The sequence below is a fragment of the Osmia bicornis genome, unplaced genomic scaffold, assembly GCF_907164935.1.
Source record: "Osmia bicornis bicornis unplaced genomic scaffold, iOsmBic2.1, whole genome shotgun sequence".
Taxonomy (NCBI): domain Eukaryota; kingdom Metazoa; phylum Arthropoda; class Insecta; order Hymenoptera; family Megachilidae; genus Osmia; species Osmia bicornis.
Genome location: NW_025791458.1, coordinates 521,724 through 545,520, shown reverse-complemented (window position 1 = coordinate 545,520; position 23,797 = coordinate 521,724). Strand labels below are relative to the sequence as shown.

Here is a 23,797-nt window from a genome sequence, read left to right as displayed (position 1 = left end):
AAGAGGGCGTTGTGATCGGCACGAATAATTGTGTCGGAATAAATCTGCGAAAATATTTCTAAAATAGCAAGTGAAATATTGGTGGTGTAATCCTAACAGGAGGTGGAAGGAGACAAACTACAACTAAGGTTGAAAAAAAGGTAATAATACAATTTGTAGTAATCAAAAAAGAGGAGAAAAATCTTTATTAAGGAACTCCCCGGTGAAGCTGGTGAGGTGGAGGAGGGGAACTCAATCTCCTGCCAATATGGCGGGAGGATGGATACAGATAAAGATAATCAACTGATAGATAATGATTTAGGAAAAATGGAGCACGAAAATAGGGAAGATAGGAAAAAGACTAAGGATAAAAAAACAGAAGACTGGTTCTTGGGAAATGTCGAATATCTAGAGGAGGACGAAGAGGAATTAATAAAAATGAATAGTGATAGTAAAAAACTAGAAATAGAAACCAAAGGAGATAGGGATTTTGATTTTGATGAGAACAACACAGTCAGGATAGAGGGCACTATGGATGAGCCGAGAATTATTGCGCCAAAAAAGGAACAAGGAACAGAGTGGGGGAAAACGACGCCACATGTAATGGATATTAGCAGACATATTGGATTAACGAAGGCATATAGAGAATACGACGCAAAAGATAAAAGTGAAAAATTCAGTTTAAAGAAGAGAAAGCTTGAAGAAGAGAATAAGACTTATAAAGGACTACCTGTAAGTACTAAAAAAAGGAAAATAGAACTAGTACAAAATTTAACTGAATCTATAAACAGAAAAGATAGTTATAACCCCCATAAACCCGTGATACTTGTGGACCAAAAACTAACAGGAGCAAACCAAATCCAACTAATCATTCCTGAAAAAAGTAGAAACAAGCAAACAGGAGAAAACTCTATAATAAGTTCTGACAATATTAACACAAAGGCGAGGAAAGATATTAGTCATACGAACACTCTAATAAAACAAACTTCTATCCACAGGAATTACGCAGGACAAATAGATAATATTCAGGGAAGCGATCCATCTATAAGTGGAAGAAACAGTGAAGCGAATTTATACTACAACTCCTCTTTCGAGTTAGAGGTGGGTAAGCCAATTAACACATACGATTCAGATCTTAAAAGTAATGAGTACACTATAACTATTGTAATGAATAAAGACAACACCAAAAAATCCAAAAAATCTAACTTAATTAAGATATACAGGTACGTGACACAAGAAGGAGACAAACCTCAAGAAATTAAAATGGTTGGCTTCAACAAGGCAGAAGTAACTTACAATAATAGAGGAGCGACAAACCATATGATTTACCAAAATATAAAGCACGATAAGGGATATTCTGTGCACATTCCTAGATGTAAGCTTATAAGAAAAGGTGTGATACGTGATTGGGATGACTCAATAAAGGAACTGGAAGGGCAGCTTATCGAAATTTACAATGCAAAGATTGAAAAAGAGACGCTTTGTGGATGGTAAACCACAATGGATAGAAGGCAAATCTATTCTGATAACTTTTGAAGGAGATTCATTACCTACTAGACTACTAATAGGATATGGACACGTTTGGTTACGAGTGGAACCTTTTATAGAGGCAATCAAACAGTGCTACAAATGTTATAGATTCGGCCACACCCAATCGATCTGTAAAAATCATTTCAAAAGATGCAGAAACTGTGGTGAACAAGAGCATGGAGAATGCAATAAAATCCCTAAATGCATCAATTGTGGCGAGAATCACCACGCCATGGGCAGAGAATGCAACCTTTACCAAAGAGAAGTACAAATCAAAAAAATTATGGCATATAAGAACCTGAACTATAGCCTAGCAAGGAAACAATGGGTGAGAGAAAAAGGAATGGAACACCTCAGAATGAACCAAGATTACTATGATCAAGACTGGGATAAAAACTTTTCCGCGTTAAAGTATACAAAACATAGAGAGAGATGGGAGAACCAAAGAGTACCGGAGGAGAGAAATCTCAATGAAAAAGACAACCCCTGGTTAACCGTAAAAAATGGAAACAGATATAGAAGAGGAAGAATGGAGGAACGCAACAAAAATGAAAATTTGACTAAAATCTCTTATAACCAAATAGGAAAAACCCAAAATAGATTTGCGACACTGGCAACTGAATGGAACCATGATGAGTCAACTGGAAATAGGGTATATGAATTTGGCGCTTTATACGAAGAGGAGAAAGGCATCAAAAGAGAAAGCTATCTAGAGCGATATAATAACAGAAGATTGGTAGACCAACTAAGGAAGAGGAATGATGATGAATTACTAAACGAGCTGATATCACTTATACGCGACAAAAACTTAGAAAATAAGTTGGAAGACTTCCTTGTTAAAAGAAAATATAGAAGAGTCTTCAATCCGCCCCCGGATAATGAAGACTGGGTAACTCGTCAAAAGGAAAATTTTGAATTACAACTGACAGACAAAATGAGAAGAACAATTCATAAAAGAGACAATCAAGAAAGATTGAGGAAACAAAGAGATGAAGATGCGAAGAAAAACATGATAGGCGCAAGCTTTTCAACGGAAAAAGAAAGCCGCCCTGGCACTCCCACAACGGATAAGGATCTACACCAACAGAGCACCTCGGGGGTGTGGTAAGTTCGCTCTTAAACATAAACGAACTGCAACAACAAGAAGGAAAAACATTGGGCACAAGCCTTATGGTAAGAGCCTTATCGAGTGAGACAGAACAAATAACCGAGGTGCAGGAGGAGTGGTAACTCCCTAAACAAACTTATAACTTTAACTGAATCATTTAACTACGGACATTTAAATACCGTCAATTCATCCAATTCACGAATTATGAATAACCAAATGAAACTAGGTTTATGGAATGCACGTAGCATCCACAACAAAATAACTGATCTTAAAAATAAAGTAACAGATTATGATATTTTCTGTATAACTGAAACGTGGTTCAAAGAAAAAGATGAAGATCCTTATATTTCGGGATACATATGGTATAGACAAGACAAAAAACCCAACCCAAATGGAGGAGGTGTTGCAATAGTAATCAACAAAAACATAAACTCTATAAGAAGAACATGTATCTGGAAAATCAATAATGGACACACAGAAACGATAGCAATAACGATTAAAAACATTGCAATTAACAAAGAATCAGACATAGTAATTGTATACAGAAGCCCGACTACTAAAGTCAATATATCAGATTGGAGAAACCTTTTAAAAAACGTGAGAAACAACATTCCAACATTAATATTGGGGATCTAAATGCCCCGAATAAAGAATGGAACTGTACCGCAGATTCAGCAGAGGGTATCTCCCTGCAACTTGCAATAGAAGAAAAGAATATGATAATCCTAAACACAGAAACCACCTCTAGAACGGGAGCATGGCCTTATAATCCATCAAACATAGACCTCATAATAGCAACGGGGGAAATAGCTAGAGATGGTGTAATCTCAGAAGAGGGAGAAATTTTTATTTTCATTTAAACGCAATAGTTATTTTGTCTTTTTAAATATGCTCTCTTAGAATTTACCCTTCCTATATGCTGACATTGTGATTGAAATTCAAGAATTGTCCTATACCATGAAATTCGAGCGATACACGAGACTGACGCGCCAAGATCACTGGAGAGGGGTACCGGGCGACTCAACGTTTAATGCATTAACGTATATGGAAAATTTGACGGCTTTTTTCTAGGAGAAGGGTTGATTTCCGGCACATGGTTCCTTTCAGACTTTTTATCCCTTCGATGACCACGATAAGCCAATAAAAAAGTTTGACCTTGAAATTAGGAGTCAAGGTCAATTTTGCGGTCGCTTTCTTTGACAGATCTCCACCGATCCAGAGGTGTAGAATCACCCCATATAGGTCGTGACATTTAATTTTTTTACACCCTGTACATTCGATTTTAATTAGTTTTCAAGATATAACGTTTACAAATTTCCCGATTTCCCGATGAAATTAATTTTTTTGTATATTTTTCTATATTATTACATATAGTTACATATTTTTATAATTTAAATATTCTACATATATTGGTACTGCCATTGTACTTCGCCTTGTGGCGAAACAAAATACTCTTTAAATTCCTCACGAATTCTCATCGCTTCTGTTCCTGGTCTGTTATTTTGGTCTCTTTGTAAATTAATGAGGTTTTGTGAAGGCAGATCTTCCATTTCGTTCATATTCGAACCCCCTTCAATATATCGCATCCGTGTGACGTCATTTGCAGATAATATAAAATTGTGCAATGAACAAGCAGCCATCGTAATCAACTTAGTTTTCTGTGGATTCAATTCCATCGGCTTCCTAAATATACGAAACCTGTCAGCAAGTATCCCAAAAACACTTTCCACCATTCATCTTGCTCTTGATAAACGGTAATTGTAAACCCTGTTAGGTGCAGATTGATTTTTAAAAATGAAATGGTTTCATTAAGTAAGGTTTTATTGCAAATGAATCGTCAGCTATGAACACATATGGAACTGGCATGGACCTCCCCGGTAAAGGTGAATATGGTGGAAGGTCTAAAGTATTATTTTCTAAAGCTGAGAATAGTGAGCTTTGTAAAAAAACACCTCCATCAGAAATTCTGCCATTGCATCCAACATTCATATAAGTAATTTTGTAAGATGGGTCTGCCACTATCATTAGCACGATGCTATGGGATCCGTTATAATTAAAGTAATAACTCCCACTATTAGCCGGTGCCTTAAAAACAATATGTTTCCCGTCTAGTATACCAAGGCAATGAGGAAAATTCCATTTTTCTTCATACATTTTCGCAATATGCATCCATTGCGATTGAGTAGTTGGGACCTAAAATAAAGATTATTATTGTTACAGGAAAATTCTTCAACGCTTCCACCGGAAATGAAGTTTCAGGAGAAATTCCTGAAAATGAATTGTTGAGGCCACCTCGTGTAGCAAAAAAGAGGAAAGGCGATGATATTTTGCGTAGGTGCACGAAAATTCTTTCGGAGTCAAGTATTCGGCGATTATGTTGCCTCAGTGCTAAAAAATTTTACCAACATAGAAAGTAAAAAAAACTGAGAAAAATTGTTCAGCGAGCAATCGTAGATGTACAGGATGAAGAGGATTCCTCTACATCTTCGACAACATCCTTCTCCTCCGGTTCGTCACCACAAGCTTTAGACGCGACTATCTTGTATCAATTAGAATAAACATTTTTTATAGTGACTTTTTTAAAACATGTTCATTTTTACTTAAATAAAAACTTTCTCTTTCCTTACCTTTAAATATTCCTCATGTAGTGTATCGTACAAAGCGTTGCATACTTCCGGAATAATTTTAGATATGGTGCAGACAGGAATTCTGAGTAGATACATCAATGAATGATATGATTCTCCTAAAAAAAATAATTATGTATATTGACTGATAAGTACGCGAAACGAGACTTCTTGAACGTGTGTATGTCAATTGAATAAAGAAATAAATACAATTAAATATGTACTTACTAGATGCTAAAAATCTTAACGTTAAGATGAGTCTTTCCTTCGGGGATATTGAATCTCGCATCCGAGTGTCTTCTTTTTTAATTAGGTGACCCACTTTTTGTAATAAAATTTCCAAATCCACAGCAGTCATGCGAATTAAATTAAAATATTGTTGCGCGTCTTCTATTTGAAGTTCTCTTAACAAATTATGAAAACAACCGAATTCAGATCGTCTCGAAATCCATTGTCGGACCCAAACAGATCTTTTTTTCTTTTTATTTAATAATAGCATTATTGCTGCTGCTACACGTTCATGTCTGCACGGCATGGTGTTTGAAACTAAACTGGCGAGAAATCTTGGTATGTACAGGTCAAACTACCCTGTTACGGCGTAACGGCCAAACTGGTTAGGCCAATCATGTATTAAGTTTTTTTTCTGTAGGTTTTTTTCTGTAACCGAACAGCTCGTCTTAGGTGAAATGTGATCCGGACGTAATTTGATCCCTCAAGCACGTGCGGCCGATGATCCATGCGGATTTGAAAACACATGTCAAACATAAGACCAATTACCGAGCACGCTAGAGAGATCACACCTCCTCCCCAACCGGCCAGCGAGGCAATAAAAGCGCCCGTCCGAAAAATCGGAGTAACACTCTGCTCCGAAACGTCTAGCGAGCAGAAATGTAAGATTAAAAGTCCATTATAGTAATAAAGAAGTTAATTTACTAAACCGAAGTTGTCAATACAGTTATCCAAATACTCACTGGCGGTTCATGTCAGCCAGTTGAGGCTGAGCAAGTAGTTGTTCTATGCGGATTCTAAATCACTGGCGTCAGCATTTTTTTTGCTGACTCAGCAGTAATTTGACACCGTCAGCATTTTTGTTGACGCCAGTGATTTAGAATCCGCATATAACAATTTTGCTGACTCAGCAGTAATTTGACACCGTCAGCAGATATATGAGACCCCCCACCCCGACAACATCCACCCCTCTCCCCACCCCATGACCTTGAACTGAAATTTGACACCGCCGTCAGCAGAAATATGAACCCCCCCCTCCCCGACAACCACCATCCCTCCCCCACCCGTAACCACCCCAGCAGAAATACCCGCCCTATGACAACCCCCGCCCTATAACCACCCCCTCTGCAGAAATACCCACCCTATGACAACCCCCGCCCTATAACCACCCCCCTCAGCAGAAATACCCACCCTATCACAACTCCCCAGTCATATAACCACCCCCTCAGCAGAAATACCCACCTTATGACAACCCCCGCCCTATGATCCCCAGACCCCGCAGTAATTTGACACCATCAGCAGAAATATGATACACCACCCCCCATGACCTTGAACTATTTCTGTCTTATCGGAAGACGACACAAGGCTGACCTACCCCTCCACCACACCCATGACCTTGAACTAAAATTTGACGCCACCGTCAGCAGACATATGATACGTCCTGACCTTGAACTGAAATTTGACACCCCACCCCATGACCTTGAACTGTTTGTTCTTATCGGAAGACTACTTTTTTCTACGTCTTGGAAATGAGTTTTTTTGTTGACGCAGCAAATCTGACACTGCAATTCGTGACTATAGAAGGTACAGGGTTTGCTAAAGTCTCAAGCATACGCAAAACCAAATTGACCATCACCGCAAGTGCATCGTTCGCGAGATTGTATTGTGAAAAGTGAAATATGTATTCTCAAAGTTTCAAAGAGTTTTTTTGCCAAAGGAAGCGCCCCGCAAGTTCTACTCAAGAAGAAGAGGCGCGCAAAAAAATGACAAAACATCAGGATGACGTGAAGTAAGTGTTCGAAACACATTTCATTTAATGCTGTCGGTATTTATTTGTTCTAATAACATACTTAAACGGTATTTATTTGTTCTAGAATCGTACCACAATTATCATGTCGAATTTTGGGCCGAAAATATCCATTGACGGATTCCTGTACAAAGCATTTGGAAATCAGCATAAATATACTTGGCGACAATTTCTACCCGCAACTCGTATTATCAGACAGCCGAAACAACCGCCTGGAGCTGAGATAGTCACGTGGTCGCTGATTGTAGCCGAAGCAGACAACGTACGCAGCTTCTTTGACGATTCAAAAGATACACGCGACAATATTAATTTTAATGATATAAGTGTTGAATTTGGAGTGCTATATGGCGAAAAAGTAATTAAATTGATTAGCAATGATATATGTATGTGCATGATGAAAAAAACATTTGAGAAAATGGTAATTTTAAATGATTGTATAATTGAAATGCATAATGCATTATAAAACATGTTGTAAAAGAGAAGCTGTTAGACGAGATAAAAAAAGGTGACTTTTCCAAAGACCAATATGGCTTTAGGAAGGGGCTAATCACTGTGCATGCAATGAAAAACGTCATGGAAAAATGGGACCAAGTAAAAAAAGAAAGAAGACATTGTTTGATGATAATGCTAGACGTAAAAAATGCCTTTAACTCCCTGAGATGGGGAAGTGTGATCAAAGAACTTAAGAGGAGGAAATTCGCCAAAAGAATAATAAAGCTAATCAGAGCTTATCTTAAAAGTAGATGGCTCATGATAGAGGCAGCAGATGGGAGCACTAAAGTGCAGGTACATGGAGGTGTTCCACAGGGGTCTGTCATCGGACCCTTTATGTGGAACCTGGTATACGATGGGCTCTTGAACCTTAACCCTTTCGCTACTACGGGCCACTATAGTGGCCTTCCACAAGATGCCACTGAGGTACTACGGGCCACTATAGTGGCTCTCCGCAAGATGCCACTGAGGTACTACGGGCCACTATAGTGGCTCTCCATAAGATGCCACTGACGTACTGCGGCCAACCGTTTTGCATAAGTATCTGACTCTGGGTATGCACTGATAGTGTTTTTATTTATAAAAGCCTTTTGGAGAAAAATTTTTTCGTCCGAAAACATTCAAGCAGTTTGGGTTCTCCGCCGCGGTACTCTCGCTGACGATCGGCGTCGCGTGCAGTGATGTCGCGGCGTTCCGTTCAGCGGAAGTACCGCGGCGGAGAACCCGCCCGTAGCGAAAGGGTTGAAAGAAGGAAAGATGTGAACCTCATAACCTTTGCGGACGACGTCGGCATCCTAATTATAGAAAAAAAGCTTGAACGGATGAAAGAAATAGCCAACCAAGTGACGAAGGATATAATACCCTGGTGTCTGAAAGAGGGGCTCGAACTTGCACCGCAGAAATCAGTATCCGTACTACTAACTGGTCGGAAAAACCTAAAAGGTATACCAGTCAAGATTAATGAAGAAAACATTGCGATTAGTAGTGGGGCTAAATACCTGGGTGTTATCTTCAAAAGAAACCAGGCATTTAAGGAACACATTATAAAAACAACGGAAAAGGCAACTAAGTATGCAGTACACCTGTGTGCATTACAACAAAACTACAAAGGGGCAGGAAATATGGCCAGAATCTTATACTACAGAGTGGTGGAATCAGTTGTAATGTACGCGGCCCCAATTTGGGCAAGAGCACTAAAGTACCGGGTCTATATAAACAGGTTAAGAAGGACACAGAGAATCCCGCTGGGCAGAATTACCAGAGCATTTAGAACCGTCTCTACGGAAGCTCTGTGCGTCCTGTCAGGATTTCCACCGTGGGACCTCCTAGCACAAGAGAGGGAGGCTATTTTTCATAGATGCATAAGAGAAACAAATAATAATATGAATAAAGAGGAGTTGCGAGAGACTATTAAGAAAATAAAAGAGGAAGAACGAGAAAAAAAAATGACCAAGTGGCAAACTGAATGGGAAAGTAGTGATAAGGCAAAAAGAGTGTACCAGATCATTCCAAGGATAAAAGATTGGATAAAGGTAGGTACCCCGGTCATCGATTTCTATACGATGCAGATACTGACGGGACACGGGTGCTTTGGCACTTATTTAAATAAAATTAAGAAAGAAGAGGATCCAAAATGCTGGTTCTGCGAGGAAGAGCAGGATGATCCAGATCATTTACTCTTCTCATGCCCAAGATGGGCTGAAGATAGAAGACAGCTGGAAGCCAGAATACACCCGGTTAGCTGGTGCACACAAAACCTGCAAAGAATATTGAAAGATGAGAAACTATACGCAAACATGAGAGAATTTGTGAGGAAGTGCATGAAAGATAAAGAAAAATGGGAAATATTATACAGGGAAGAGATAAGAAGGAAGAAAAGCAAAATAAACGGAAAAAGAAAGAAGAAAAAGAAGAAAAAAATAAAAAGTAAAAAAAAGAAATAGGAAATATTAACGCTGTAAAATAGAAGCGATAAATAAACAAAAATAATAATAATAATAATAATAATATAAGACAAGGAAAACGGGGCATAACCCCTTCATAAAACTGCAATGATGGTAGGTTACCAAGAGGAAGGGCATAGAGAATAGGAGGATACGAACGTAGGTGGCAACAAAACCAGGGGGCTGAATTAATGCCGATAGGCGGTTCCGGTCTCCCAACTGGTGCCAAATTAGATACGGGTAAGCACGAGGGGTGTGGTTTTTAGTGGGTATCAGGAGTCCCACACTACCGGGCTTGCATTCTCCCGCCCGGTGTGCTTAAAGCATTTTCCACCCCCTCGCCAAAAAAAAAAAGGTATTCAGGCAATAATAACAGCTGCATCAGCAACATCTTAACAGAGAAAAAAGGATTATGTTACAAATTATGTTAGAAATTATACTTTAATAAATCATAATGTATTGCATCATTTGCAACTTCTCTCTCTACCTATATAATCCCAAACATCCCAGGAAAAATTTCACTTCCTATACGATAGTCGTACGATGTGCATATGCACATTTGATCTTCGAATGTGCACAAAAAGAATTCGCACCAGATTGGAAAATACTTTTGTCTGCGCGCGTTGCTGGAATATTGTTAGCCAAAGAGTTAGCCAAAGAAGAAAGTAATGGCGCCGCGGAAAAGTAACAAGAAGAAGAAGACGAAGTCGCGCGAACTTCCAGTTGCAAAACGTGGGGGATTTCTTCCAGTACTAGGAGCCACCTCCGAATTCGATCACCTTGAAATATGTTGTCAAGGTTGTCATTCTGACAATTTTTTCCTATACATATAATAGTCGGATTCTTTTAGTTTTCGAGATATGTACAAGGTCGGTGATCACGTGCGAGTTAGTAAATACAAAACCTTATTCGCAAAGGGTTATACACCGAATTGGACAACTGAAATTTTCACAATTATTAAAATTCAACGAACAAATCCTGTAACGTATCTCTTGTAAGATATGCAAAAACAACCGTTGGTCGGCGGGTTCTACGAATATGAACTACAAAAAGTAAAAAATCGCGATGTATACTTAGTGGAGAAGGTTCTACAACGAAAGGGAAATAAAGTTTTCGTCAAATGGTTGGGGTTTGATTCTACGCACAATTCATGGATAGGAGTGAACAATATTTTGTAATCTATATTTAAAAATGTTTGTAATTATACAGATTATATGAATAAATAATTTTTCGGCTTTATTCTGTGTTTACTTTTATTACAGGGGAATGTTATTTTATAAATGAAAGGAGGTTGGTCTAAGAATAAATTATATTGATAATTTTACATAATACAATAATACATAATACAATAATACATAATACAATAATACATAATACAATAATACATAATACAATAATACATAATACAATAATACATAATACAATAATACATAATACAATAATACATAATACAATAATACATAATACAATAATACATAATACAATAATACAAGAAAGATAATATTTAATTCGCTGGGAGGTGGAGGCTATAACAGACAAAATAAAATTCGCATTAGGTAAAATCTAATAAATTAAAAACATAAACGGACGTGCAACTCACATCAATCTCCTCCAACCGGCATCGGATTGCATTTATTGACCACTTAAATTTTCCGTGTATGGTAGACATGGTGATACACATCAATATCTCCCCAAATAGGGCCCTCATCTATTTCCTCTCCAAACAGAGCCCTCAAATCGAATAAGTCTTCATGATTCGGATTCCAACCTTCGGCCCACATTAACATCTGGCTGAACCGATAGTCTGCTCGCTTCCGGCGCACTTCGATGAATCTTTTTATTGGTACTAATCCTAACCTTTCAGCTTTTAACAAACAACTAGTTAAAAATAAAATTAACACACCAAGACAAGTAATCGTTAAAGACTACTTACAATACTGTTCAATAAGTGCCTTTCGTTAAAGGCAAGTACACAGTTCAAGTCGCAGAACGGTAGTCATCGTAAACTGAATAACGCGAAATGAGCAGCGGATAACGAAATGAATAGTGGATAATGAAAACACATCGGTTTATAAAGCACCGAGAAAATATCCCCTCCAATCCTAATACATCCAAACACTAGACTTTCAGCATCTCACGAAATTGCAAATTTGCAAGAACTCCGAATCGGGCGCCTCTCTCTCTCTCATGAAATTGCAAGGTTCGCAAGAACTCGAACATTGCAAAGAATAATGATTGATTAATATTATTTTCATATCACATTAGCGGTTTTACAATTTTATTTTCATATTATTACATTAATGAAGTAGGGGGAAGGGTGAGGTAAAGAATAAATTACAGTAATAACGATTATATAACTTTACCATATTATTGATTATATTGTTAAAAGAAGTACGGGGAAGGATGTGGCAAAAATAAATTACATTGATAATGGTTATATACTTTTATTTTATCTTTACTATATATTTATTTTCTGTCCGATATTTTGTTAAATATTAAAGGAAGTATGGGAAGGGTGTCGCAAAAATAAATTACATTGATAATAGTTATATACTTTTATTTTATCTTTACTATATATTTATTTTCTGTCCGATATTTTGTTAAATATTAAAGGAAGTATGGGAAGGGTGTCGCAAAAATAAATTACATTGATAACGGTTATATACTTATATGTATGTATGGTTTATTGTTCCCCTTCTGGGGTTTCAAGGCGCTTTTTTGTTTCGCAAGGAGCGTTCCCCCAACCTTGCTTACGATGATATCCTGAAGTACAAAATTATAAATAAAATTATAAATAAAATAGAATAAAATAAAATACAAAACAAAATACAAAACAGAAAAAAGCTAGGAAAAAGAAAAATAAACTAACCATTTCCCCTTGCATCTGCCTCATACCGTATTCTATTATTACTTTTAATTAAATGAACCGAAATTAACAAAAATTGTATCTGTATACAGCCGCTACTAAAACTAAATCAAAATAACATTTATAGAATACAATATATAGACACATTAAACTGAACTAAAATATAATATATATAAAATGTAATACTAAATCAACTAATCAACTAAATTATCGTGTAAAGAATAACAAACGAGCAGAAGTCTTGATCTCAAAATAAAATATGTGTAGGGAATAAAAGCAGACCTCACCACTTTGACACCTTGGAACCTAAGCCTGATAATTAAATTAAATTAGACTCAATTAAATTAAATAAGTGCGGATACAATCTGACCGCTATAACTAGAACTACAACTATTAGGTCATCCCATAAGTTCGTGCCGACTTTTGTATGTTACATTTCACGCCTCGATTTATAAACACAAGGCGATAAGAAACCAATGCACTTCAGTTTATTTGTTTGAGGGCAGTCTAAAAGAGATTGCCGTGGAAATGGTATCGTGAAATAATGAACGCATTGATTTTTAACAGTTAAAAGTGATGAGTGAAATTCGTATTCATTTCCGACATCTAATGTTATATGAATTTCGAAAAGGAAGTTCGGTAACAATTGCGACAAACAATATATGTGCTGTTTGCGGAGAAAGTGCTCTTTCATCTCGTAACTATAGAAAATGGTTTACATGTTTTAAAGAAGAGAATTTTTGGTTAGAAGATGAGGAACGTTCTGGGCGTCTTTCTGAGACACAGGAAGACAACATTCAAAATCTTGTAGAGAAATCACTTAACTTATCAGTTCAGGAGATGTCAAATATTCTAGAAATACCAAAAACAACAATTCATACACATTTAATAACATTAACATATGGAACCGTTCAAAAAACGGCACGAACTTAAGGGATGACCTAATAAAATGTTCCATTCTTTGTCAGCATCCACTGTCTCAGACTAGGCTTGGCTTTGGATCTTCTGTTCGGTTCCTCTTCTCCTTTCCTCTTCATCATTCTTCTTCTTGTTACGTTCTTTTCTTTTCATTCCCTCTTTCTTCTTCTCGTTCCTGCCGCCTACTTTTGCTTCCACTCTCCTTCTCTCTCTTCCCACAACCACTCCTTGCCTTCTATCCATAACCTTCTATTGCTAAACTCTACTTCCTTCCCCTTTGTTCTTTCCTCCCTAGCTTTCTCCTTTATTTTCCATCTTATCCTCCTTTCCTCCCTTGACAGATCTTCCTCTACACTCACCTTCCAGAACTCCCAGATATAGTCTTTTTTCCTTAACATTTTCCTGCAATCTTCTTCCTCCTCCAACTCTGTTAAAACTATTTTCCTTCCGCCATCTCCTGTCACCTCCGTCATCTTCCTTATTTCTACCTTCTTCCCCAGCTCCATCTGCAGCATGATTTTTGTTCTTCTACCTCTTTCCTCTTTCTCCTCTCCTCCTACATTTTTCCATACTATGGTTCTGCTCCTTCTTTCTTTCTTCTCCCTTTCTCTTATCCTTTCCCAGCTATCTGCCCAGCTTTCCTCCTCTTCCTTCTCTTGTTTCCTTTCTTCTCTCCACCTTCTTTTCTCGCCCTCTTCTTCTTCCGTCTCCTCTCCCCCTTTAGCTTCATCTTTCTTCTCTTTAATAACCTCCACCTCCTCCTCCTCCTCCCCTTTCTCTTTTCTTCCTCCCTTCGCTTCTGCTTCCTTTTCTCCTGTCCTTATTTCCCTGGCCCTTTCCGCTGCTGTTACTTTTGCTTTTTTGCTTTCCTCTTCCTGTTTCCCTTTTCTGATTTTCCCCTCCTCTCTTTTCATTCTTTTTACTTCCTCTTTATTTCCTCTGTCTTCCTCTTCTTCGTCACTCTCATCCGTATTCATTTTTTCCTCTTCACTACTATTTTCGTGTTCTTCTTCTTCTTCTTCTTCATCTCGCCTTTTGATCTTCTTCCCTTTTTCCCTTCCCGATCCTCCTTTATCTCCCCTAACTCTTCCCTTATCTTTTTTAACTCCTCTATCACTACTTTTCCCCATATGTTTTCCATGGTTCTCCTTGGATCTCACCTTTTTCTTTCCTTTTTCCTTTTCTTCCTATTCACTATCCTCGCACGTGTCGGCTTCTACTTTTGCCTTCCTTTGTCGCGTTTCCTGCGCACGTCGGTTATATACTTGTATTTTATTATATTATTCTGATTATATTGGCATGGGGAAGGGTGTGGCAAAAAAATACTTTTATTTCATCTTTACTATATATTTATTTTCTCTCCGATATTTTATTAAAGGAAGTATGGGAAAGGGTGTGGCAAAAATAAATTACATTGATATCGGTTATACTTGTACTTTATTCATATTTTTATTTTAAAATTTATTCCGCAATCACCAATCTGGCTATAACAGATAAAATAAAACATACATTAATACATAGTAAAAAATCAAATAAAACAAAAAACGGGCAAGTAACTCACACCCAGCTCCTCGCGGAACAACTGCCGCAAATCAAATGCGGCTTCCGCCCATATTTGCTCCATCATACGCCGCCTCTCCGCCCGCTCCCGCCGAATATTTGGGAGGTCCTTCTTCTTGATATATCCTAGCGACCTTAAGGTAGCGGTTGTTAACAAAAACGAATTAAAAACAAATAAAATTTACGCACTAAAAGTAATTATCGAAAAACTACTTACGCTGAGAGGCGATGAACGCCTGTAAAGCAAGAATTTGCTCGTTTGTGAAGTTATCCATTGTACATAGCGAAAACGCCGCGTTGATGCATTTATAAAGCAAACAGGGAAACATCTCCCTCCATTTCTAACAATGAAAACCGCCGACACAATCTGAGATTAATCTGCCGGATATCTTACATGTTGTAACAACTCGGAATCGGCATGAAATTAAAAGGTTTGCAAGAACTCGAAACCCTGCATGTGTATAAAGATACTTGGATACTTGGAGCGAGTCAGTAAATACAAAGCTTTCATGTATTCGCAACTTCGCCCGCTCTCATAAATAAAAACTTCGAGAATTTGAAGTAATAATTGTATTATTTTTGGTGATCAATCTCTAGTATTTCAGAAAAGTAGGTATTGCTGCCTGCAGAAACAGTAGAAAAGCGGCGACCCTATACTACATAACGCATACGTTGGCACAATCGCACACGAATAAGCAGAATTCAATGTGATAGTTTCCACAGTTTATTAAAATAATATAGCCTATGTCACTCCAGAGAAGGCAAGGAAGCTACTGTTAAAATTTGGTATCAATCGGGCAAGTAGTTTTTGAAATTTTTCTGTACATACAAACAAATGCTGTCTCTTTATATAATAGTATATGAAGTATGATTATTGGGAAGGGTCGGATAAAATAAATTACATTAATAACGGTTATATAATTTTTATTTTCATATTATATTACATTAATGAAGTATGGGGAAGGGTGAGGTAAAGAATAAATTACACTAATAATGGTTATATAATTTTAATATACTAACTAAGTAATAAAAGTAAATATTATATGTAGGGGAGGGGAAACAGCTACCACCAGTCCGGCTATAACAGATAAAATACACATTAATACGCAGTAAAAATCTAATAAATCAAAAATAAAAACGGACAGGCAATTTACATCGATTTCCTCCCCTCCACGTTGCCGCCCACCGCGATTCATACTCGCGCCGCCGCTCTCGCCGCTCACGGCACTTTGCCGGCAGCAACGCGGCTTCCTCCGTCGGTGCCAATTCAAACGCCGGCATAATTATGGCTGTTAAGACGAAAACAATTAGTTAAAAATAAATAAAATTTACACGCTAAGGGTAATTGTTGAAGATTACTTACGATAATATTTGGCGATTGCCAAAAATGCAATACTCTCTAAACGTGGAACCGCCATCTCTGACAGCAAATAATGAATAGTAAAACGAACACGCTTCGGTTTATAAAGCACTGAGAAAACATCTCCCTCCAAACTCTAAGACCTGAGATAAGTAAAAAAAAAAATTCGACTTCAAAATGCACTAAAAAGTATAAAATAATTTCCATTTCATTTATATCTGTATTCCACAGCTATTAATACAATCTACTTAATCATTAGATAGGATACTAAATATATTTCAAAGTTTTCGGAGGCGGCGCAAAATTAAAAATACCCGAACAAACGGTGCTGCCAATAACGATTTGATTGTGGTATGGCAAACTTGGTAATTAATAAGTCGTAAGAGAAAAGTTATAGGTCCGGTTGAAAACATTTGTAATTGTAACGATTGTATGAGAAATTGTCAGCACTCCTGATGGACATGCACTATATTGCAGTTTACAAGAGACCATACTTAACTCGCGCCGCTCACTAGGTCTAGAGAGATTTTTAATGACGTGTGTTATTCCCCTCTCCAGCTTGCTTCTTATTATACTTTGCGATCATATAAATGGTGGGCAGAAATATATGACGTACGGACAAAAACGGACAATACCTAATTTAATAAAGTTATATTATAAAGTAAAAATTTTGAATTCTCCTTTTTATTTAAAATCCGCAATCACTTAGTTGCCAACCGAATATAAGCGATGTGTTAAAAAACTCGCACCGCTACCGATTAATGTAACCACAGACAATTCCGCTTAGTTAATAAGTAATCTAAAAGTATTCAAATTCATAAATACCCCAAGTTAAACTTAATAAATCATTAGAATTGTAAGCACTAGAAATAACAACATGTATTCTTTGATTCTCATTTGAAGTAAGCGTTAATTCATAATAATGTTTCGCATGTTTCTTCGTATTTCTCTTGTTGTGCACATAGCGTGAATTATTGTAACTAGTTTATTAATCATTATTTGTTAAATATCATCATTTTATTTTTGTATTTACTCACATATATTAAATGTTGAACGCAAGATGTTCAAGGCGGGCGGCATGTTACGGCGTAACGGCTACACTGGTTAGGCCAATCATGTATTAAGTTTTTTTTTTCTGTAACTTTTTTTCTGTAACCGACAAGATCGTCTTAGGTGAAATGTGATCCAGACGTAATTTAATCCTTCAAGCACGTGCGATAAGACCAATTACCGAGCACGCTAGAGAGATCACACCCCCTCCCCAACCGGCCAGCGAGGCAATAAAAGCGCCCGTCCAAAAAATCGGAACAACACTCTGCTCCATTCGAGCGTTGACCGTTGTTCGGTACAGACATGTTTTGTATCCGCTCCGCGCTAGTAGTCACGAGTCTGTTTACTTGTTTTTGCTTCTGTGTTAGTCATCTCCAGTGTTTCTTACGTTTCTTCTACGTTCATCTATTTTGTATTCTTGTATTCTCGTTTAGTTTTACTCTTTCTTCCTTTAATTTTTACGGTCCAGCTCCGCCAATCACGCGTTCTAAGCGTAACCCTAAAAGGGTCGAGTTATTCCGCCGAGCGTCGAGTTCGTTTTCTGGACCGGTGCTCACAGCCGAGAACATCCGGCTTCTTACCAACTCAAATTCAGTTGACACTAATTGTAAAAGTGACATATGTTCTAGTGTAAGTGACTGTTTCGCCGAAAAACTGCGTGATTCCTACATGTCCGGGTCCAAACGACAACTTGATCTTCGCCCAGTGTCTCCAGCATACTTTCAAGGCTCAGTGGAATTTGATTTGGATGCTACATTTGGGGCTATTGATAATCAATCGAACATTAAAAAAGTTTCTCCAAACCGTTCGTCAAGTTTAGTCAACGTTTCCAACGCCCCATCTTCAAACGAAGATAAGATGGATACAGAAGTGATTCCTGGAATTCTGGTTGCTAACCGTTTTTCCTTACTAGCAGGATTCCAGCACGCAGATTCCAACAACGTAAACAATGCGAATCCGGTCGCACGTGCTGCCACTACGGCCGATCCTGCCAAAGCTAGCCGCGCTCAACCGCGTATTATTGACTCCGAAATTCTTACTAAGCGTGTCACCATCAAACCTCTCCCTCTATACATTTCAAATCTTTCTTATAATATTGCAAAATTCAACCGGGAACTTGCCGAGTTATATGGTAACACTTTTAAAATTAAATATCTCGGTAATAAGATTCGTTTGCAATTTGATAAAGTAGATGCATTCAAAAAATTCCAATCCACTCTTCGCGATGGCAATATTCCTTTTTTCACTTTCACTATTAATTCTGAGAAAGCTCTTAGTATGGTGTTTAAGGGTCTGCCTGATACGCCTACTGAGGAAATCATCGAGGAATTGAAATCTAAGAGCCGAGCGGAACAACACTCTGCTCTGAAACGTCTAGCGAGCAGAAATGTAAGATTAAAAGTCCATTATAGTAATAAAGAAGTTAATTTACTAAACCGAAGTTGTCAATACAATTATTGTGAGAATAGGCGTTCCCCTCCTTCACCTTTACTCCCCACTTAAGCGGCCCAGGGTGCTGCGTCGCTGGAAAAACAAAAGGACCTCGACCTTACAGTCGTAGAACGTCCTCCTAGAGAGAGCCTCTTTTATTCTTGTTACCATTTCTTTGTTATTGTACCTTAATACTTATATATATATATATATATTCTTACATATTCACTTGTTCGTACTCGTTTCTTATAATTATAAATATACTTTAAACTATAAAAACTATATAAAAGAAGAGTTTCATTTCGTTGCCGTCCGAAATAATAAAAGAAGAAACGCCTATCCCATCAATTATCCAAATACTCACTGGCGGTTCATGTCAGCCAGTTGAGACTGAACATGCCAGAAGGTTTTCCTTCAAGCAACAAAAGGTATTGCTTAGCATTAAACACTCTTTTTTGGCAAATCCAGGCATATAATTTATTTCGCCCACAGCACGGCCCTCAGCACGGAGGCCCTCCTTTTGTTTGTCGAGTGCTCCGATACAGTGTTCCCAGTTTTCCCAACAGGAATTGGAAGCATACCGTTACAGTTGTTTATTGATTTTTGAACATTCAAAAAGAGCGTAAGTAAGTAAAGTGATTATTTTGGTGTTATTATTTTTTAATATATTTTCATTACTTTCTGAAAATCTTTTACAGAATATTGATTAGATTCCGTTTCTGCATGTAATAATTTACATTCTTTAGATTTTGTGTTTTCACGTTCTGAAGTTTTACATAGTAGTAATAATGAAATTTTTATCGTTTGTTTCCGCAAATGTTCTTCCTGTTGCTTGTTTCATTAATGTAAATTATTGTTTTCTTACAGTCAGCGTGGTTTTACTGTTACTATATTTTGCACGTGGACAGTAATATACAAAAATATCACCGTCACTTTGTAGTTTCGACACCATTAACACCTTTCTTTCAATCTCGTGCTTAACACGTTCACACCGGCGCACAGTTTCGTCGAAATCCTGGCCAAAAGTAAAAAAAAATTTCTTTTATTTTGAAAACTTATGTATTGCATTTCATATAGAAATGATTAAACTATTCTCACTAACAGCAGTTTTTTTTTACAATCCTTTTCGAGATATGCGATATCAATGTTGCTAATTGCATGACATACAGCATTTGAAGTAATATTGGAAGCAACTGTTTAATTAATACCGTACTGTAATCTTTTTCTTTCAGTGTTGGTAGCCTTCTAACGTGTTCTAAATTAATATATATTCTGGTTTCATTACTTTATTTTACCTGTTACAACCGTGGTAGAAGAGACTACAAGACCTATATATTTTTTCTCTTCTTCTAAGGAAGTAGTTATGTATCAAGTGAGATCAAGCGGTAATTTTTGTTTTTAAATAAACTTTGAAGATTCCTTAATAAAGTCTCATCGTTTTTTCTTGCGATAATTTGCGATATTTTGAGTTACTGTTATTTCTCTGCCGTCCGTACCGTTCATGAAGTGGTACATTCATAGCATAGGGTCGGAACGGAATGTCGTGCTTTGCCTATTTAGTATACCTCATTCTATATCTGTATTTATAAAAAGCTCAAGCTATTTATGAAAAGTTTCTTCCTTCTTCTTCCATCGAAAATTTTAGTAACAGCGCAAAAATTATACACACCCCCATAAGACTTTTTATGTTAATACACCGCTCTTACAAAATATAGAGGAAAGTAGCCAAATATGGAATACCATTCTGTTTTTTGAATGTTAACAATAAAAGACAAAACAAATAAGTGTGGTAGAATAACAGATATACAGGGTGAGGCACCTAAGACCGGCCACTCAGCTGCTATTGGTGATAGGAAAAAATGCATCAGACGGAACTTGCTTGGTTTCGAGGGGGTCATAATCTCATGTTAGTAACTTTTTTTGTAGGCGGACACGTAGAGGACATATGAAGGTCAACTTCATTTTCTTAAATGGGATTCACATTTGACCTTTAACGACCAGGAATGACCTTGACCCATAGGTCATTGTACGCGTCTTGAAACGCTCTATTAGATAATACGTAAAACAACATACCATCCCATTTAAGAAAATGAAGTTGACCTTCATATGTACTTTACGCGGCCACCTACACAAAAACTAATAACATCAGATTATGGGCCCCTCGAAACCCAGCAAATTCCGTCTGATGCATTTTTTTCTATCACCAATAGCAGCTGAGTTATTCAGGTGGCCGGTCTTAGGTGCCTCACCCTGTATACGAAAAATACATGAAACGTTGAATACATGTACTGTTAGAATTGTATGGGAATTCTGGACGCGTGAATTATAAAATGCAGAGTATATATTCGTTTACGTATCTATATTTGAACTCTTTAATTACAAAAGTATAAGTCGCATCACGTCGCGTCAAGACTCGTCATGGAAGTGCAGTCGTGCAGCGCGTAGTGCGGACCTCGCTAGTCGCCTAGGTGGGGGAAACACAGTGGAGAGGGAAAGAGCGAGGAACACTTATTCCATGATGTACACTGAGTTGCATTGAACTTGTCGCAATGAAGTTGGCCACGCATTCACTCACCGACGCGGCGTGAATGCGTTAGTGAATTTGTAGTGTACATACCTTGAAAAGTTTTCTAATAATAGCAAACAGAAATACGATCATCACGTCCCTAGCATTCATTTTGTTACGGTTAACTCCGCCGGAGTGCCGACTCAGTCGGGGAGTCCGGGGTTCTCAAAAGAATAAGACGGTGTGATAGCGGAATAACGTAGTGTATTTTATGTACAGTGGGTGCTTAAGACTACGTCCCTGCGGTTCCGACAGTCTAGGTTCCTTAATGCTATGTGCGCAGTACTTAGCCTACGGTACGGTCACAATACGGTCGCGGTACGGTCGGGCGATGTTCGCGTAGGGCGGCGAAGTGGTCACAAAGCGGGTGGTATACGGTCGCGGTTCGGTCGCGCCACGGTCGCGATGCGGTTGGATTACGGTTGCGATACGGTCGCGGCACGGTCGCGGCCCAGCGTGATACGGCGGCCGTATTAGGAAGAAATTCGGGATGTGGGATCAAATGCCTCTGGGGCGGACGACCGCGGTAGGCACCTCGTCCGTCGAACGCTGTCGGAGGAAATAGTAGGAGCCAAAAACGCAGTTGATCGTATCTCTTTATCGCTTGTCGGGTAGACTCGCTTCCGAGAACAGATCTGCCTTTCCCTGGCTCGTATGCTCGCGAGTTACACGGTTCTCGCGGTCGCCACCTGGCGGTGGTGTTATCGGCCCGTGAGCTGGCGGTGACGTGGTTGTGGGTCCGCGGGGGCCCGCCATTTCGCGTTCTGTATTTACATTACACTCCCTTCTTCCTTCCTAGGACGCGAAGTTCCCGCGGCGGCGGTCCGGGGGGGGGGGGGGGGGCGGCGACGGTGCGGTTGCTTACTTACTATGCGCTTATCCTATACTACTATCTAAACTTAGCCTATGATGTGATATATAAACTTACTTCTAGATACTATAATACAAACTTAGCCTAAACCGAAATACTATAATACAAACTTAGCCTAAACTTAGATCTACGGTGCGTCGTCCGGCACTGGTGGCGAAGGGTCCGCTAGCCTGGGTTGCGGTGGTGCCTCAGTTGTCGGTCCGGCTGGATTGCGGACCCAGATGCGGACATGGTCCGCCCGCAGTCGCAGGACTGCTAGTGTCGTCCCGTCCTTCATCTTGATCAGGACGGACCTCCTACTGGATAGGCTGCTGAGCCTTAGGACAGCCTCATCGGCTTTTCCCGGCGTGAGGGCATACGGGGCCCTGTGCCCTGTGAGGTCTCGTGGTGGTAGTCAACCGTCAGGGTGGCGGCGGTTCGGGAGGTGGGCCTGGTTGTGGTCAACCCTGCCGTGGCGGTCCTGTCCTGGGTTGCCCGGACCATGCCGGGTCTGCCGGTCCTCAGCCTGGTGACGGCTCGGCGCCGTGGAGTACCGCGGAGGCCTGATATTGGCAGCGGTGACGTTCACGTTTGCGGATCTGGTGGTGCTGGTCTGGTTTTCAGCGTTGCCGGTGCCGCCGGTGTTGATGCCGTGGGCGGCGGTGCGGCTGTGGCCGGTGTTGGTTGCCGGTGCCTGGAGTCCTTCTTTCTGGCCGGTTGCGTTGGTCGAGCCCGGGCAGTTGCGTATGCCACCTTTGCTCGGCGTGGCGGCGGCTGACTGGTCGCCGGTCGTTTGGTTGCTGGCGGGGTGGCGGCTGCACTCGTGGCGGTGGCCCCACGATGCGTATGGGCCACGTGCCGGTCTCCACCCATCTTATTCTGGGTCGGGCCTCAGGTGGTCGCGGGTCGCGACGGTCTAGCAGTATTGCCTCTGCCTTCAGTATCACTTGTAGGTTTCGTGGCATTTCGCTGATTGCATGCTTATCCTTGGCCGGGTGAGATTTATATTCTATCGCGAGGCCGTTTGTCTCGCGGGATGGCGACTTGCGTCGTCGCCCTCTGGCGGTGGAGCCTCCGCTGGTGCCTCGCGGTTCGCGACTCACGGTCGCGTTTTCGTCGGTGGTGGAACAGGGCTTTAAGTCCTGTACGTGCGCTGTGCGCGTCTTCCCCCTACCCTCGCGCAAACGTACCACCGTTGGGCCGAGGTGCTCAATGACTTTGTAAGGGCCGGCAAACTTTGGGGCTAGCTTTGCGTTGAAGCAATCCGCCGCGGAGGACAGCGGGTGTTCTCTCCGCATTACTAGGTCACCGATCTTTGGGGCCCAGAGCCGTCTGTGCAGGTCGTAGTGTTTCTTGCTGGCCTGGTGGGCTTGGGTAAGCGCCCATTGCGCCAGCGCAATTGCGTCTTGGAGCCTGGCTAGGGCTTCCTTGCGGTCTTCCTCGGTGCTCAGGGGGTGGTGGTTGTGTCCTGGTACAGTTAGTTCC

The 23,797-nt window shown here is 39.6% G+C and overlaps 2 protein-coding genes across 4 annotated transcripts; one reads left to right on the top strand and one right to left on the bottom strand.

Moving 5' to 3' along the window:
• Nucleotides 1-258: 258 nt before the first annotated feature.
• Nucleotides 259-5,252, top strand: LOC123989242. 3 transcript variants are annotated; one of them, XM_046289964.1, is made up of 2 exons: nucleotides 259-1,080; nucleotides 4,838-5,252. In XM_046289964.1, exons 1-2 carry the CDS (start codon nucleotides 259-261, stop codon nucleotides 4,901-4,903), a joined length of 888 nt encoding a protein of 295 aa, XP_046145920.1. In that variant the 3' UTR covers nucleotides 4,904-5,252. The 3 variants fall into 3 exon arrangements, with proteins under 3 accessions (XP_046145920.1, XP_046145921.1, XP_046145922.1); XM_046289965.1 differs by lacking the exon at nucleotides 4,838-5,252 and adding an exon at nucleotides 1,203-1,292; XM_046289966.1 differs by lacking the exon at nucleotides 4,838-5,252 and having other exon boundaries at nucleotides 259-711; nucleotides 978-1,061.
• LOC114881043 (putative nuclease HARBI1) lies at nucleotides 3,993-5,776 on the bottom strand. The gene is made up of 3 exons (XM_029197651.2): nucleotides 5,470-5,776; nucleotides 5,245-5,360; nucleotides 3,993-4,810 (listed from the first exon to the last, which is right to left on the bottom strand). Exons 1-3 carry the CDS (start codon nucleotides 5,774-5,776, stop codon nucleotides 4,406-4,408), a joined length of 828 nt encoding a protein of 275 aa, XP_029053484.2. The 3' UTR covers nucleotides 3,993-4,405.
• Between the last annotated feature and the right edge of the window lie 18,021 nt (nucleotides 5,777-23,797).

Excerpts from the sequence above, each read along its gene's own strand:
- LOC123989242 (XM_046289964.1), top strand. The coding sequence starts at position 259 with ATGGATACAGATAAAGATAATCAACTGATAGATAATGATTTAGGAAAA. Across the intron at positions 1,081-4,837 it reads ACTCCTCTTTCGAGTTAGAG|GAAAATTCTTCAACGCTTCC; the intron begins GTGGGTAAGCCA and ends TTATTGTTACAG.
- LOC114881043 (XM_029197651.2), bottom strand. The coding sequence starts at position 5,776 with ATGCCGTGCAGACATGAACGTGTAGCAGCAGCAATAATGCTATTATTA. Across the intron at positions 5,361-5,469 it reads GTTAAGATTTTTAGCATCTA|GAGAATCATATCATTCATTG; the intron begins GTAAGTACATAT and ends TATTTTTTTTAG. Across the intron at positions 4,811-5,244 it reads TACATGAGGAATATTTAAAG|GTCCCAACTACTCAATCGCA; the intron begins GTAAGGAAAGAG and ends TCTTTATTTTAG.